This window comes from Acanthochromis polyacanthus, chromosome 13 (genome assembly GCF_021347895.1).
Source record: "Acanthochromis polyacanthus isolate Apoly-LR-REF ecotype Palm Island chromosome 13, KAUST_Apoly_ChrSc, whole genome shotgun sequence".
Taxonomy (NCBI): Eukaryota; Metazoa; Chordata; class Actinopteri; family Pomacentridae; genus Acanthochromis; species Acanthochromis polyacanthus.
Window position 1 is genome coordinate 17,206,125 of NC_067125.1, and position 15,041 is coordinate 17,221,165.

The 15,041-nt window shown below is 41.3% G+C and overlaps 1 protein-coding gene across 1 annotated transcript in view; it reads right to left on the bottom strand.

Moving 5' to 3' along the window:
• Nucleotides 1–1,501: 1,501 nt before the first annotated feature.
• The window catches only part of megf6 (multiple EGF like domains 6), a 70,541-nt gene continuing 57,001 nt past the window's right edge, over nucleotides 1,502–15,041 (bottom strand). The window contains exons 26-38 of the mRNA XM_022192570.2: nucleotides 13,915–14,043; nucleotides 13,618–13,746; nucleotides 13,193–13,321; nucleotides 12,956–13,084; nucleotides 10,494–10,625; nucleotides 10,027–10,155; nucleotides 9,691–9,819; nucleotides 7,968–8,096; nucleotides 6,620–6,748; nucleotides 6,264–6,392; nucleotides 3,941–4,069; nucleotides 3,322–3,450; nucleotides 1,502–2,915 (exon numbers count right to left, since the gene is read on the bottom strand). Of these exons, the coding sequence (XP_022048262.2) occupies nucleotides 2,836–2,915; nucleotides 3,322–3,450; nucleotides 3,941–4,069; nucleotides 6,264–6,392; nucleotides 6,620–6,748; nucleotides 7,968–8,096; nucleotides 9,691–9,819; nucleotides 10,027–10,155; nucleotides 10,494–10,625; nucleotides 12,956–13,084; nucleotides 13,193–13,321; nucleotides 13,618–13,746; nucleotides 13,915–14,043 (1,631 nt within the window). The 3' untranslated portion in view covers nucleotides 1,502–2,835. The remainder of the gene's footprint in view (nucleotides 2,916–3,321; nucleotides 3,451–3,940; nucleotides 4,070–6,263; nucleotides 6,393–6,619; nucleotides 6,749–7,967; nucleotides 8,097–9,690; nucleotides 9,820–10,026; nucleotides 10,156–10,493; nucleotides 10,626–12,955; nucleotides 13,085–13,192; nucleotides 13,322–13,617; nucleotides 13,747–13,914; nucleotides 14,044–15,041) is intronic.

The window sequence follows — 15,041 nt, forward strand, 5'->3', positions numbered from 1 at the left end:
GTGCAGGACGTGTTGAAATGATTTCCCCCCTCGTTGCTTTTATCTGCACAGACAGCTTTGTCAGCTGGAGTTCAAAACACTGTGGCCTTCTGGGAGATCTGGTTCAACGCAGAGGGGCAGAAATTATCTCTAAAATGCGACGCCGTGGCAGTAAAGTGATAGAATCTCTTTCGCAAAGAGTGGCGTATGCTTAATTACAGAGAAAAAGTACCCATGATGCGATCTCACCTTTTACGGGCTATTTCATCGGCAGTTTCCTGCAGCCCTCTCTCTCTCTCTCCTGATAAGCCAGCAGGCATTTAACAGTATTTTCTTCCCTTCCAGGAGTCTTTTAGCACAAAGACCATCTTTATTCACTCACTGCAATAAAACAAAAGTGGCTTTTGAGGTCCTGAGATCACATCAAGTCAACCAAAATTACATCTGAATCAGCTCATTTTTGAATCAGTATGTGAAATCAAAGAAGAAAGGACCAACGGTGCAGCACTGTGGTGCACAGACAGGACGTTCGGCTTCCACTAACTATTGATCTTCACATTCAGATACATTTGGTCATGCCAGTTCCTCTTTTGTGGCACCCAGCGTTAGTGTGCCGGGCTGATACAGCGGTGCAGTGGCCACCCAGAGCTCGGTGGATGAATGGCCTCTCTGGGCCTGTTTGACTGGAAACAGGTGTGTGTCATCTGAAGATGAAGGCCCGGCCGATAAACATTATTGGAGAACATCTGCTGCTTGTCACAACACAGGGCGAGCCGGAGCGCTCCGCCATCCATCAGCCACACCGGAGAGTGGGTGTGTGGGGGTGGAGGGGGCTCTGTCCTCTGCTGGTGAGCCCACTCACCCATCACTCACCCCAGGGATGCTGGAATATGGGGGGTGCAAGTTTGGTCCAGGCACCTGCCTGCCTCTGCCGGACCATGCGGCCGTCTTTGGCCTATAGGATGGAAAAACGCTCCAGTGCACTTGAAAAATGCCTCGGGGAGAGTGCACCGAGATGCCGACACCCAACACACATACCTTACAACACCGTGGCAGCCTGCTCAGGTGCCCCTCCACACCCCCCACAACCCCCACACACACACTTCCATCAGGGAGCCCTTAATGCTTGACCCTGCCCCGGCTGATGAGAGATGCCTGGTAGTAGCCTCGCACAAATATGCACACAGGACCCCATAGTTCTCCATGACAGCTGGAACCTCTCGGCCCCCCTTCTCCACATCCATACCTCACCGCTCCCCTCCCGCCCCCGTCAAGGATCGCAGAAATCAATACCATGCAACGCTGCATTCAAAGCACACACTTCAACAAACAGACGGTTAAAAGCAAGATGTCCACGGATGTGTTATTTATTTGGTTCATGGCTTTCTTTCCTTTTCTATCAAAACAAAACCACAAATGAAAAAAAATACATCAAAAAAAATATATATATATATATTATATGTTAATATATATATATATATATATATATATATATATATATATATATATATTGGATTGACTGATAAATGGAATTTTTCAATTTTATACAATATAGCACCATTGACAAGTCAGGAAATGAGCACAGTAGGTTACAACTGAAATAACTGCCACTGACCTGAGATACATTAATGACACAGTTTTTGGGGACAAAGAAACACGCTCATTCAAATAAAAAGCACACATATTGTAAGTGATACCCACGATACAAGACTTGTGATTTTATCTTGTAATAATTTTTTTTAATATTGCACACGTATATAAAAAAAAAGTGGATTAGCACTCCTGAAATAAAATCTTTAACATCATGTTCTCATTATTTTAACTTGGTATCAACAGCCGGCTCAATAAAAACAGATCTGAACAAAGAAGTGCAACGCTGCAAGTTTCACCTGCAGGGTTTTGCGATCAGCACACAGGAAGACAATAAGAAAACTGATGCAGTGTGGATGAATGAAGCTTCTTCATGTCACAATCAGGTGTTTCATTTAACAGCCTAAGTAGGTTTATGGATAGTTAAATAAGTTAAGGTGGGTTTCATTTCACTCTTGCGTCTCAAACCAAGCAACTGTTTGGATCTGAAACAAACCAGTTATCTGAGCTGCATGCTTTTGGGAAAATATGTGAAAGTCAAAACATAAAAATCTATCAGCAAATTATGAGAAAGACACACAGAAAAGAAGAAATGTTTTAAGATTATGCCTGTATAACAATGATGGAGACTCATTTCAGTGTGATGTAAGTGAATTACATAAGAGTCTTTTCTATTTTTTGTTTATTGAACTATATTTTTGGATCTTACTTCTCCGCTTCCTGTATGCGCTTTTTTTCTTCTTAGAATAGGTCACCCATATTCTTTTAAAATCTGTTATAGACATTTAATTTTCACCAGAAATATGCTTGGAATTCTTTCATGCTTAAGTTTGTTAGGGACACACGGAAAAAATACATTTTAGCAGAGGTTGTAAAGGTTCACATGTATGGTCCGAATGCCCGAAGAACCCTTAACAGCACATTAAATGTCAAACTGGAAAGAAAATTATCCACTTTCAAACAAGCAATAGTATCAAATATGATTCAGGTATTTGCGTGTATTGCAGCCCTGGACTTTAAACCTCAGACAGACTAGAAGAGGTTTGAGTTTATGGTCCTTTGAAGGCCTCTCACATGCCAGGTCCACTGGCTGATTGTCTGGAGCTCCAGGCTTGGTGATGGAGTGCCAGTTTCTGACAGCCGAATACCAGCTCCACAGAACATTTTAATACCAACATCACCTTCACCAAGATGATCTGAGTAATGCTTCGCCGAGCCAAGTCCTGCGTTTGAACGTCCAGCCAGCAGTTTGCACCTCTGCTTGGGTTATGTGGTTTTGCTGCCTGCTCTTCTCTTTCTTTGGGACACGGAGAAGTTCAGCACTCCTGGAGTTTGGTGTAGCAGCGCTGAAAAGGAGAAAAAAAAGGCAAGAAGACATCAGCACTATTTGAAAATCAAAAGCAAATGTTCTGGGGGTTTTGGAGGAGAAGTAACTGCTACGTAGTCTCCCGTGTGCTTGGCTTTGAGGAGGTAAAACGAAGACAGCCCCGAGCTCGGCATCATGCTGGGTGCAGATTAAAATAACTGTCAGGAGACAGGAGCCGCTATTGAGGGAGACAGGGTGACACACAGAGTGATGGGGCTCAGCCTCTCACACTTCACGACACAGTATTTCACTAAAGCTGGTTCAGCTTTACAGCCCTTGACCTTGTGTGTGCATGTGTCCATTTTGTTTTAGCTTGACAACTCTATGTGTGTGTGTGTGTGTGTGTGTGTGTGTGAGTGTGGGTGGCAGGAGGAGCTCAGGTTTACCTTCACTACAAGTTGGGCCAAGCCAGCTAAGCGGGCAAAGACATCGCCCAGTCACCCCATCACAGCGAGCCCTGTGGGAACACTGGCACTGCAGGGAGCAGCCGGGGCCAAAACGGTCTCCAGCACAGTCTGAGAAAGAACAGACAGAGGGTGTTATGGACTTGGAAAGTTCACAGCCTGACTCTCAGATCAGGCTCAGTCTGCTGCACCTGTATGATTGAGCTCGGCTGTCGGCTGTTGCCAGTCAGATGGGTGGGGATATAAGGAGGGATCTCCCAACTGCTCAGTTGGTTTGGGGGGTAGGGGACCTGGAAGGTTTGACACCATCAGTCAGCCTTCTTTCTAGAAAACTCAGTGTCATTAATGCCCAGAACCCAGCACTTCCTTCCTTTTGTTTTGGGGGATGTTTTTCTTTTAAGGGGTTTTAATTTTTGTTTGGTCTACCAGTGTGGTACTTTTAGTGGGGGACAGTGGTATTTAACCATACTCTATCCTCTTTTAGACCACAGAATCCCGTTTTGTTTGTTTGTGCAGTTTTTGTTAGTTTCACCCGTGAACAACCATATTTCATTTAAATTGAATGAAATAAAAAAAATGATTTGTGCAAGGTGACATCTACTTTTTTCACATCTCTGTCCTGTCCTTCCTGGGGGACACAAACACCGTCCAGTCGATGGGTCACATGGGGCTTCACCGGCGCAGTCACATGACTTTGCACAGCTTGACCCAAAGCTGCCGGCTTCACAGCCTAAGAAAGAGAAAACACACAAATTGATGCATAACAGTAGGTTTCAATACACTTTTTCTATAATTACATAACCTTAGATTACAGCCCTCATTGCTGTATGTGTGCAGTAGGTTGTCTTTGTGTGTTTTTTTTTTCCTCCTTCAGCTTACACACCCTGAGAGTGGCCAAGTGCACCTGTGGTACTCTGCCATTAAGATGGAGCTTAGAAAGGCAGGCAGCCCTGATCATTGTAACCAGTGGGCCAAATCAGTGTGCTGTTGTTGTGTGGTGCTTCATAGTCTTTGGATCAGCTTTGTCATTTTATTTTCTTGCTTTTTGCTGAATTTCATCTTGTTTTAATTGCAACAAAATCACATTTTGTTACATAATCAGTCTTCCTATTTCTTTAACTCAGTTTTCTTAACCCTCCTGTTGTCTTCATATACGGGCACCAAAAAATATTGTTTCCTTGTCTGAAAAAAAATCGAAAAATTCAGCAAAAAAATTCCCCAAATTTCTGAAAATTTGCAAAACCTTCAGGAAGAAAATTCGACTAATTCCATCAAAGTTTCCTGTAAAAGTTTCATTTCAAAAAAATACTCTCAAATTTGGCAAGAAAATTCTTGTAAATATTTTGAAAAATTTGTAAAAATCTTGCAAAAAATCCTAAAAATATCTAAAGTGATTACATATATATCAGTAAAACTTCTAAAATCAACCAAAATTCAGTGAAATTTGCTGGATTTTGGACATTTTTACCATTTCTTTTTGTTTTCCACCAAAAAAATGTTCAAACATTTCCCAGAAATATTGAAAATGTGGACATCAGAAGTTTCACTGAGATTTTTTTTTCTTCCACATTTTCAAACTTTAAAATGGGTCAATTTTGACCCACAGGACAACACGAGGGTTTATATCATTTGCTGCTCCCCTCATCCCCTAGTTTAATGGGGACATAACGTTCTCCACACATCAGCCTGTACAGATTACTGGCTCATTATTGAACTTATTACATATGAAAAGGTTGTGATCACACTAAATTATGCTTTTCATTTTAGATTGTTAAACCTAGTAAGTTCTGTGCACAGAAAAATAAACTGCACAAAAATAAACACACAAGTCTGAGTTAACACAATGTGACTGACGTTTTCTCTCACGCACACACAGATAGGGTCAGGTGTGTCTGTGGAGCATATGATTGCCTTACAGCTGCTCCTCAATGCTCACTCATATCTCCTGCTGGTGCTGAAGTGGCCGTTTAGGCGCTCACACTGCGGCTGAGAGCCCCACGAGCAGGCAGGAGGGCACAAGGATGTAACAAGAACGCATTAAGCAGTCAGGAAACACCTGTCTCTCATCAAATAACCAGCCTGCCCACCTACCTAAAAGCCTGTCTGTCTCTCTGCCAGCATGCACTCATGGGTTTTTTTGTTTTGTTTTTTTTTATTTGGAAGTCTCTTATTCATTCATGCTCATATCTGCCCATGTACAATCGCAGCTGGGCATCCAGGTGGCTGTTTTTTAATGAGCACAGGCTTGTGACTGTGTGCATGAGTGTTTCTGTCTCCATGGCGCTGCTGAATCAAAAGCATCCCAAAAACGCATCCTCAAGAATACTTGAAGAATGAGATATCCATTGTGTTTAAGAGTGACTGTAAGTTTACATTTGCTCAACAACATGTCTGTCTAATTGTGTATTTAATCAGGTTACTTAGGTTACCCCTTTGTACAAACATGGCAAAACAAAAACTTGTAGTTTTACTGTATCCTGTATAAACAGACTCATTGATTTGAACTGACTTCTAGAGAAAGGCTTTATAATCAGTGTCTTCTTTTACAGTTTTTCATGCAGAGCAGGCATGTCAATCCAGCTACTTTCATCCCCAAACATACCTCTGTTTGAGCCTTGATATAAACATAATTATGGATTTATTTTCAAAATGACCACAAGCACACTGACCACAATAAATAACTTCACTTAATGACGTCAGAAGGGTTTGTGGGGAAAAGAAATATTGACAGTATTTCACAAGAGAAGTTGATGCTTTTTGAATGGGTTTTTATTGGAGTCAGAGATTTTTCTGGAACCAGCCCCTAGTGACTCTGAGCGGTACTACACTTTTAGGTGCTTCAGAATTTCTTCGATTTCTAGCTGGCACTTTATGGATCTCATTCGATGAATAACCTTTAGGTTAACAACAGATAATGTACTCACGTCTTTGACATTGTGGCCCATAATAACCTGGTAGACACACACATCTGCCTGTCACATGGTCACAATCTTGTCCCACCTTACAGTCACAGGTTTGGGCACAATTCACTCCAAAATACCCAGAAGGACACTCTGGAAGGAACACAAGACAGAGAATCTAGGTCAGGGTAGCCTGTTTGAGGGGATGGTTGGAAATGGTCTTGCGTTCATGTTGTATCAACGTTCAGTCAAAGCAGGAACTGTCACCTGTTTCACTAGCAAAGAAAAGAAAAGATCAGATCCATTTCAAAGAGTCAGCAAGACTTCTAGTAACCTTATCACCAAGCTTATTTTTGTATTATAAGTGAAGGCTTGCATACTGTGCTGACAGGAGTGGCCGTAGTATCCAGCAGTACAGCTGCAGCTGCCAGTAAAACGGTCGCAGGTCCCGTTGTTGAGGCATGGACAGTCCTGTGCACAATCAAGTCCATATTTTCCCTGCAAACAGGCTATACACACACACACACACACACACACACACACACACACAAGTACTGACTGTAATTTTTTATTAAGCAAACAAACATACTTTAAAAAATAGAATACATAACAGAACTCAACAGAAATATCTAAAAATATGGTTACATAAAACTGAAAGACAAACATGAGTAAGATGCATTAAGCTGAATCGCGCAATTTTGTGAGCTATTGCGCGATTTCAGAACGAGATTTGCTTTCTAGCGTCCTGAGATTTGGATACAGACCACAACAAAGAGCGATCGCCAGGTAATGTGGAGGTTTTCGTTCACTTCTCATCTCTAGTATGTTGTGGGACACTCGTTGAGACTATCTGAGCCGGTCAGTGTGGGAAAAAAGCACGTTAGGGCGGACTTTGATGCGGGGGGGCCAGCTGCCCCATACTTTTCGTTAGCTGAGCTGCTAGCTGAGCTGCTAAGCTGCCTGCCTGGCTAAATACTGGAGCTATGTCGAAAATTAATTTCTCCATCACTCACAGGTATGAAATGACATATGAAAATAGACCCCAGGTTGAAAAAAACGAAGTTCCCCTTTAAGTCATAAAAAAAAGTAAAGTTTTGAACAGAAATAAAATACAACAGAAAAAATGAGAGTGAATGAAAAGTTTTATCTTAAATTAAATGTATTTGGATCGTGTAATGATGTGAAGTAAATGAGAAAATGAACAAACGTTAAGCCCTTATTTTGACATTTATGGATAATTAATTATCTATTCGTTAATTTTATGTTTATGCATTCTTTCTTACTTTGTGAACTGTTTCATGTTAACAGAGTGACGTTCAACAAGCTGTTTGTTTGCAGGTGGAATCAGGTTTAAGGACAGAGAGTTAAAGGAAAAGGCTCATGGTTTATCAAGGATCTCTAAAAGGCTTGTTGTCACTGGAAGGTTGGACATTTCTTAAATGGCATGGAAAACTGACCATGGGATTAAACATACAAAACATTTTAAACTTTCCAATGACAAACAATTCCTTAATCTTGGGTTCTTGTGTAGAAGCTGTTGCATTTGTGCTTCTCTAACCTAAATTTACCAATAACTCAGAAAGTTACAGCATTTTTTTCTGTTTAGCAAAGTCTCTTCACCAGTTTTGTTGTTTGCTGTTGACTTTTTGGTTTTCCCATGACAAGCATTCAGTTTATTTCAGTGCGGATTATTCTCTATTGTGTTTAATGCATCTAAAGTTGTTGTACCTGTGTCACAGCGGGGTCCAGTCCAGCCCAGTCCACACTTGCAGGACCCATCAACCGGGTCACATAAACCCCTGTTCTGACAGCTGCATGCGTTTCTGCACTGCAGGCCATAGCGCCCCCTAGGACACGCTGGACAAACATTCAGAGAGCATCACAGTGAGACAAGAGCTCCAGACTCTTCTGTTCAGCCATTCACAGCATGTTCTCTGTCTATCTGTCTCTTCTACAAACACACACATACCACTAACCACGATCCTGTTTATTTAAGCAACAGTTCATTAAAGAGATGGCAAAGTAGTCTAATTTGGCGCTGATATAAAAGAATAATCATGTTTCTCTGGGTAATTTAGATTGGGAAAACAATAAGCAAGCCGTCTTTGATTTCCCTGTTTATTTATTTGCTTCCTTGCCAAATCCAGCGACACGGAACACAGAGAATGAGCTTCTTATAAGTTTCTGTAAACATTCAACAAGAGGAACTTAAGAGGTGGTATGTCCAAGTCCGTGCAGGAGGGTAAAGAAGAGAACGTTTAGTGCAAACAGCGCTGGAAAGCCCCGTTCGCAATCCAGCTGAATTGCTGATAAAGAGAGAGATTAAGAAAACTCGGCTCTGCCTCTGTTTCCCGGGAATAAAAGCCCTGTGATCATCAGAGGCCGTACACTGAGGAAATGGAGAATTTGTTACTTAAATATACAGTGAAAAATGCTGAAAACTACCCCCTCATTTCAGTGGTTGTCTTATTTTCTTTTAGATAGGTCTCCTATTTCTAAAGAACTCATTAGAGCCAGTGTTTCCCATTGATGCATGCTGGCCTCAGTGGTGACTCTTTGTATGCTCAAGGGAAGAGTAAAAGATAAAAGGCTAAACAAAAACCTTGCCTGACATCTGTGATATGGTTTTGCTCTTGGAATTTAGTAGAGATATTTTTCTCTTTTTTTTTGTCTCAGAACTATCAGTAAATCATAAAATGCCAAAATTAAATTCAGTCTTAAATTCATGATAGTAGGTTAAATATTCAACCAAAATACATCTATTAGTAATAGCATCTCTGTGTTTTCTGACTCCTGTCTTCAATATTTTTCACAAATTTACTACAAATACTAGCCTAGCCGCGCTAGACAACCCACGGCAACGAATTTAATTCTCTGCCAGGGTGAGTCTAGTTAGCCTCGGTAAGCCTCGAGGTTGGATTCTCCTAAAACTGGCCAGACGAATCACCATGAAGTGTAGAGTCAGAAGGCGGGCGTAACTAAGTGACGACAGAGGCACGACGATTCTGACAGAAACAACCGGAAACAACTAGCCTAGCTGCGCTAGACAACCCATGGTAACGAATTTAATTCTCTGCCAGGGTCGACAACAAAAACGACAACAGTCGTTGAGCTCCATTAGCACCGACTCTGAATAATCTTTCTGTTAACATGTCTGTAATATACTTGAGCTTCACCCATTGACTGTATAAATAAGGCTTCACCGAACTCCCGCATCCTCTGATTTCCGGCGCTCTAGGAACTACGTCAGCCTATTCGTTGCGCTGATTGGTTGTATACCTACCCAATTGCTGCAGAGTGATTTGAAAGACAACCTTTTAGCCCGCCTCCCTCCCTGTCGAGAGTTCCCAGACCTTTGTGTCTTCAGACCTGGGTCGAGCGCGGCTAGGCTATACAAATACCATATACTGATAAAATGCTGCAAACAATCAAGACATCCATTTAGCCTTACCTTGTTGGCAGGACTGTCCCATCCTACCGGGGCCACAGATACACCTCCCAGTTGCTGGGTGGCACTGACCTCCTTCCCCACAGGAGCACAACTTGGTACAGTCCTTCCCATAGTACCCACTTGGACAACCTGCAGAAATGATCATACTTTCATTCACACAAATCAAAAACCTATGGGGATAAATATCTTGTGAGTTGCCTGAGTTGCACTTAAGTAGAATTTTCTACTACAACAGGGAGGGTTTTCATATTACAAACTCCCTACTACATCAATTACAATTAACGACAATAACGGCTCGTTTTCAGGGATACAAATGTTCAAGGTTTCTTGACTTACTCAAGCTGCAGTCGGCTCCAATGAAGCCCAGAGGACAGTAACAAGTCCCAGTCCTGAAGTCACAGCGACCACCATTGATGCAGATGCACCTGGACTTGCAGTTTGGCCCGAAAGTCCCAGTTCGACATCCTGGAGACAAACCATGACGACAAGCAGGAAAGAAAAGAGAGAAAAGTGAATGGGATGTAGTTGTTGTTGCACTCTATAGGTGCTTTTTAGGTTTGCAGAACCAGTTATTTTTGAGCTTGACTTTATATGTAAAGATATGAACAACCACAGTCAGTTATAATAGATGTAAAAACAGCATCCTGACAAAATGCCATGTGAACTAAAGTTGTGACTGGCTTGTGTTCAGTTGATTGCAATCTTTCCAATACCTTTCTTTTCATTAAAATGCCTGTTGAATGAATGTCAAACTGGCCTCGGATTAGCCAATGCTGGCAGCAGAAAATGAACATTATACTTACGCAGCTCACAGCGTTGCCCGTAGTAACCAGGTAAGCAGCTACATTTCCCCGTCACAGGATGACACTGCTCCTGGTCTCCTGAACATCGACACAGCTGGCTGCAGTTCTGCCCGAACATGCCAGCAGGACAGGCTGGAAGATACATCCAGAAATGTATCGTGCATAAATCAGCAAATACAAATGGGAGAATTTATTTATATTTAGAAGGGGGAGGAACATAATTCTGAAGGAAACATTTCTTAGGCCTTTTGTGCATAGGTCAGTGGAAGCTCCACATCTTTTAAGAGCATAAAATGTAAAATGTTTTAGAAGCAATGGCTTTTGTAAATAATATATGTGCACTATTTTCCAAACTGCACTGAAATTAGATACTGGAATTACTACATTATTTAAAGTTTGTAATGCTTGCTGTTTTCAACATGAATCATTTCAAATTTCTCTGAACTGATTAAACAGACTAAAACAACCTACCTGGGTGTTAAGTTTCAGAAAAAAAGTCACAGTATAGCCTCAGTACTGCATATTAATTGTGGGTTTATTAACCTTCTGAATTGAAAAACTCACCAGCAGCTTTGAAAAGCATGCTATCTTTTAAAAATGGTCAAAATTACAGTATTTATCAGAGTCAGAAACTTTGAAGAATGAGAATAATTATTAGATTTTTAACTTTCTGAAAGTCCTTGAACTAACCATCTGTGACCTGCAGTCCTGTTGGGATACTGTGATATTTTAAAATCACTTCATACTACACGTCTCATTTATAAATTCACCAAAAATAGTTCTGTAAAAAGAATGAAATCCTCAAAGTGCTCCTTGCTGCAGCTATGAGTGACTCAACTGTAACCAGTATTCACAAGACAGAAACACAGGTAATTTTTTTGCTGAACTGCAGATTGTTTGCACAGAACAGAAAACAGTCATGTATGGAAGCAAATTTAAAATGTAAGAAGTAAAGTATCTATGGTTTGCAGGGTCACCAATTTTTCCCAATATTAGCAATATTTTTAGACTTGGAAAAATGTTGATACCAGCTTTTAGGAAACTAAATAAAGAACTTAAACTTGGTTCCTGAATTATGGCATGATAACTGTGTTCTGCTGCACTAAACAAAGTTCTCTCTGCTTCTATCCATTGTTGTGATGTTTCCATAGAGTTGCATGATTTTAAAATGACCCCAAAGTGAGTAAAAATGTGACCGAAACATGTGACTAAAACAGTTTGTAGAGTTAAGTGAATGCAATTTCTCTAAAAATGATCAGGGTTTAAATGCAAACCTACGCTGGGAACAAGCAGTTTTTTGGGATATACAGTAGTGTCTGTATGTAAAATAAAAAGAAACCAAACTATATGTCTCTGAGATGTAGCTTTCAACTTTATATTTTTGCATATCTAAAATGACTGACTGAACTTCAGCATGGTGGTAAATTATTACTTTGTGCAGCATGGTTCTGGGTAAATGAAGACAGCAGCTAAGGCTGTAAACATGCACACATTCAGTAGTTTGTGGGAACAAAGACACATGCCATTTCCCTTTCCTTCCTCATATTATTCTGTGAACGTACTGGGACATTCAGTATTGACTAGTAACAAAACCAAAAACTCCCAGCAGCTTTCCCTGGTGCCCGGACCCGGGCGGACACAGAGGGACATTCTTTCACACAGTCTTTCTGCATACATACGTATACGCTCATCACAATAATGAATGAAGTCCCCGGACAATCAGTCATAGCGAACAAGATGAATCTGTGAACCGAACATGTTTTTGGGTGAGACCGTAGCACTCAGCTACTCAGTCAGGCAGCAGCAGGCAGCGTGGGGGACAGATAAGAAAGGACTCCAGACTAAAGAGGCAATTACGGCGCTGTCATTATGCATGTCTGCCTTCCAAAAGCCCTTATCCGCCGCCGAGGAGACAAAAACAATGCCTTCTGTTTTACTTGGCAACCGGTGTGTAACATTTATCAGATGTCTGGGGAGTATGTGAGGAGAGGAAGGGAGCTGAGGCCATGAGGGGGGGTGGAGGGAGCGGTGGAAGGCTGAGGAGTGAAGCCGCTCATATACAGTCCTAAATAATGAAACAATCTCATAAAGTCCTCAGATAGTGAGGGTCTAGCGTAGGGGTGGAGTGCGTTTCCTAGAATGGAATAAACAGTGATGTTTCCCAGGAGGGAGAAGGAAGAAAAAGGGAATTTTAATCAGTATGAAGAGAATGATTCTCTGTGATCACTTCAATGATCCAGATAAGAGTGGTGCATTTCCACAGTGACAGTGTTTCCATCAGGAAGCCATGAATGTCGACCAAATGGTTTTAAATGCATCACAGTGACACTAGCCAAGGATTTCTCAACAGCCTGATATAAACAAAGGGGGTTTGTGAAAGCTACATTTAAAAACAGCTTCTGCTGACCATACCAATAAAATAAATTAGTTTTGCAGAGATAGATTTTTCTTTCCGTTCTCACTTTTCTCACAGCCAGGCCCTGTGAGTCCAGCTGGGCAGCCGCAACTCCCCGTCTCATGGTGGCAGGACACTCCAGCCTGGCACTGACACCGCTGGGCACAGGAAGCGCCGTAGAAACCCGGGAGGCAGGCTGACAGTGAATGCACCACACGCAGGGACACACAGTCACGTTAACTCTCATGTTCTTTTATCGCCAGTTTCATTCAGTGGCAATTTCCTCGGTCCTGTGCACACTCACATTTGTCACACCTGGCTCCCCTCCAGCCTGGCTCACACTCACAGCGGCCCGTCACATGGTGGCAACTCACACTGTGGACGCAGTCACACCTCTGCTCACAGCGCTCCCCGAAGAATCCCTCAGAACAAGCTTCAGACAAAACACACAATTAGAGTGCAAGAAAAGAGCTTCAAATGATCACTTTTTTGTATACTTATAGTATTTACACAATGCTAAATGCACAAATTGCCTCAACATAGCATTTTTCCAGGAGCAAGTCTGCTGCTGCTACACAAATGTTAGCAAATGCAGCACAGGTGGAAGATAAAGAGGGAAAGGCTACACTCCTACCTGTTTATATATATCGATGTATATCAGCAGGCAGTGGAGGAAAACTCTATTGTGGAATACGTTCTAATAAAGCAGTGCTGAAGATAAGAAATCACCTGACTGACAGAGCTCTCCCATCCAACCAGACAGACATGTACATCTCCCTGTCACTCTGTCACATCTCCCTCCATTCGCGCAGCTGCAGGCCTGAGTGCAGTTCTCTCCATAATGTCCTTCTTCACATTCTATGAGACAGTAAGGGAGCTTAATGTGGAAGTTACATTCAAGAAATCTCAGTGATACAGAAATGTAAAACAAAGATATTGGATTGTGAACAGCAACAGGTACATAAAATGTTCAATAAAGACAGAGAACTTTAAAAGTTGCAGAATTTACAGCACTGTAATACTCACCTAATTCACAAGCAGCACCGGTCCACCCTGATGTGCAGGAACACTGGCCGCTCACGCTATCACAAGAGCCTCCATTCTGACACAGACACTGGCCAGAACAGTGTTCGCCGTATTGTCCAGCAGGACATGCTGAACTCACACATGCATAACAGCAAAAGGTTGTTTACATGAACAGCTTTTAAGTTTAGGAGAATCATGGATATCATGTTATACAAAAGGTTAGTATTTGTTAAAATGCTAAAACTAGACACAGTAGTGAGAGAGAGAGAGAGAATTAACTCTCCCAAAATCCACTGCCAGGTTTGAGAAGCATGTGTTGTGTAACAAGTGGTGCCATCAGGAAAATAACTAAATCTAAGCTTAAAGTCTTACTAAATCAAAATCATTTTATTTTATGTCTCATTGAAAGAGCTGCCAAAAGCAAACTCTACCCAGATCTTGTTAAAAACTAAAAAGACTTGTTCATGTCACAAACATTCTGGCTGACCTGGGTTGAACTGCAGGCTGTGTTTACACAGAGCAGACAGGTGACAAGTACAGAAACAAACTGAAAATAGAATATCTGGAATATGTAGAGTCGCTTGGAAAAAATGCTGTACATGTTGATTCCAGGATTTTTCATTCTTGGCAAGATAAACAATCAAAGAAAACTTTGTTACTTTTCTATTTTTATGATTTATGGCATCATAACTTGCATAAGAAACATTTTGAGTTCCCTCTACTTCTAGCCATGGTTGTGCTGTTTCCATAGAAGTGCAGGATTTTATAGTAAGTCAAAGATGGATAGGAAAGGGAAAAGGACAACCAGAAACTGCTTGGGGTTCAGAGGGTACAAAATGTCAAATCTCAAACTTCTAAAATAACATTTTGAGCACTGCCTTTAAAGAATCCTACTGGTGTGACGGAAAAATGTCGGTTCCTTGAATACAAATTTCTACTTTTCAGTTTTTGCTGACTGTTTTCAAAAGATTTGTGTCTATTTTCAGATTTTGTCTTAGTGTATATTTTCTAACACTTCTCAGTAGCCATTATTATCTGTAGATTTCTGTACAATATAACATCTAATCAAACTTTGTAAGAGAAAATCATCCAAATTTCTAAAACACAGCAGTGTGGTTCATAAACTG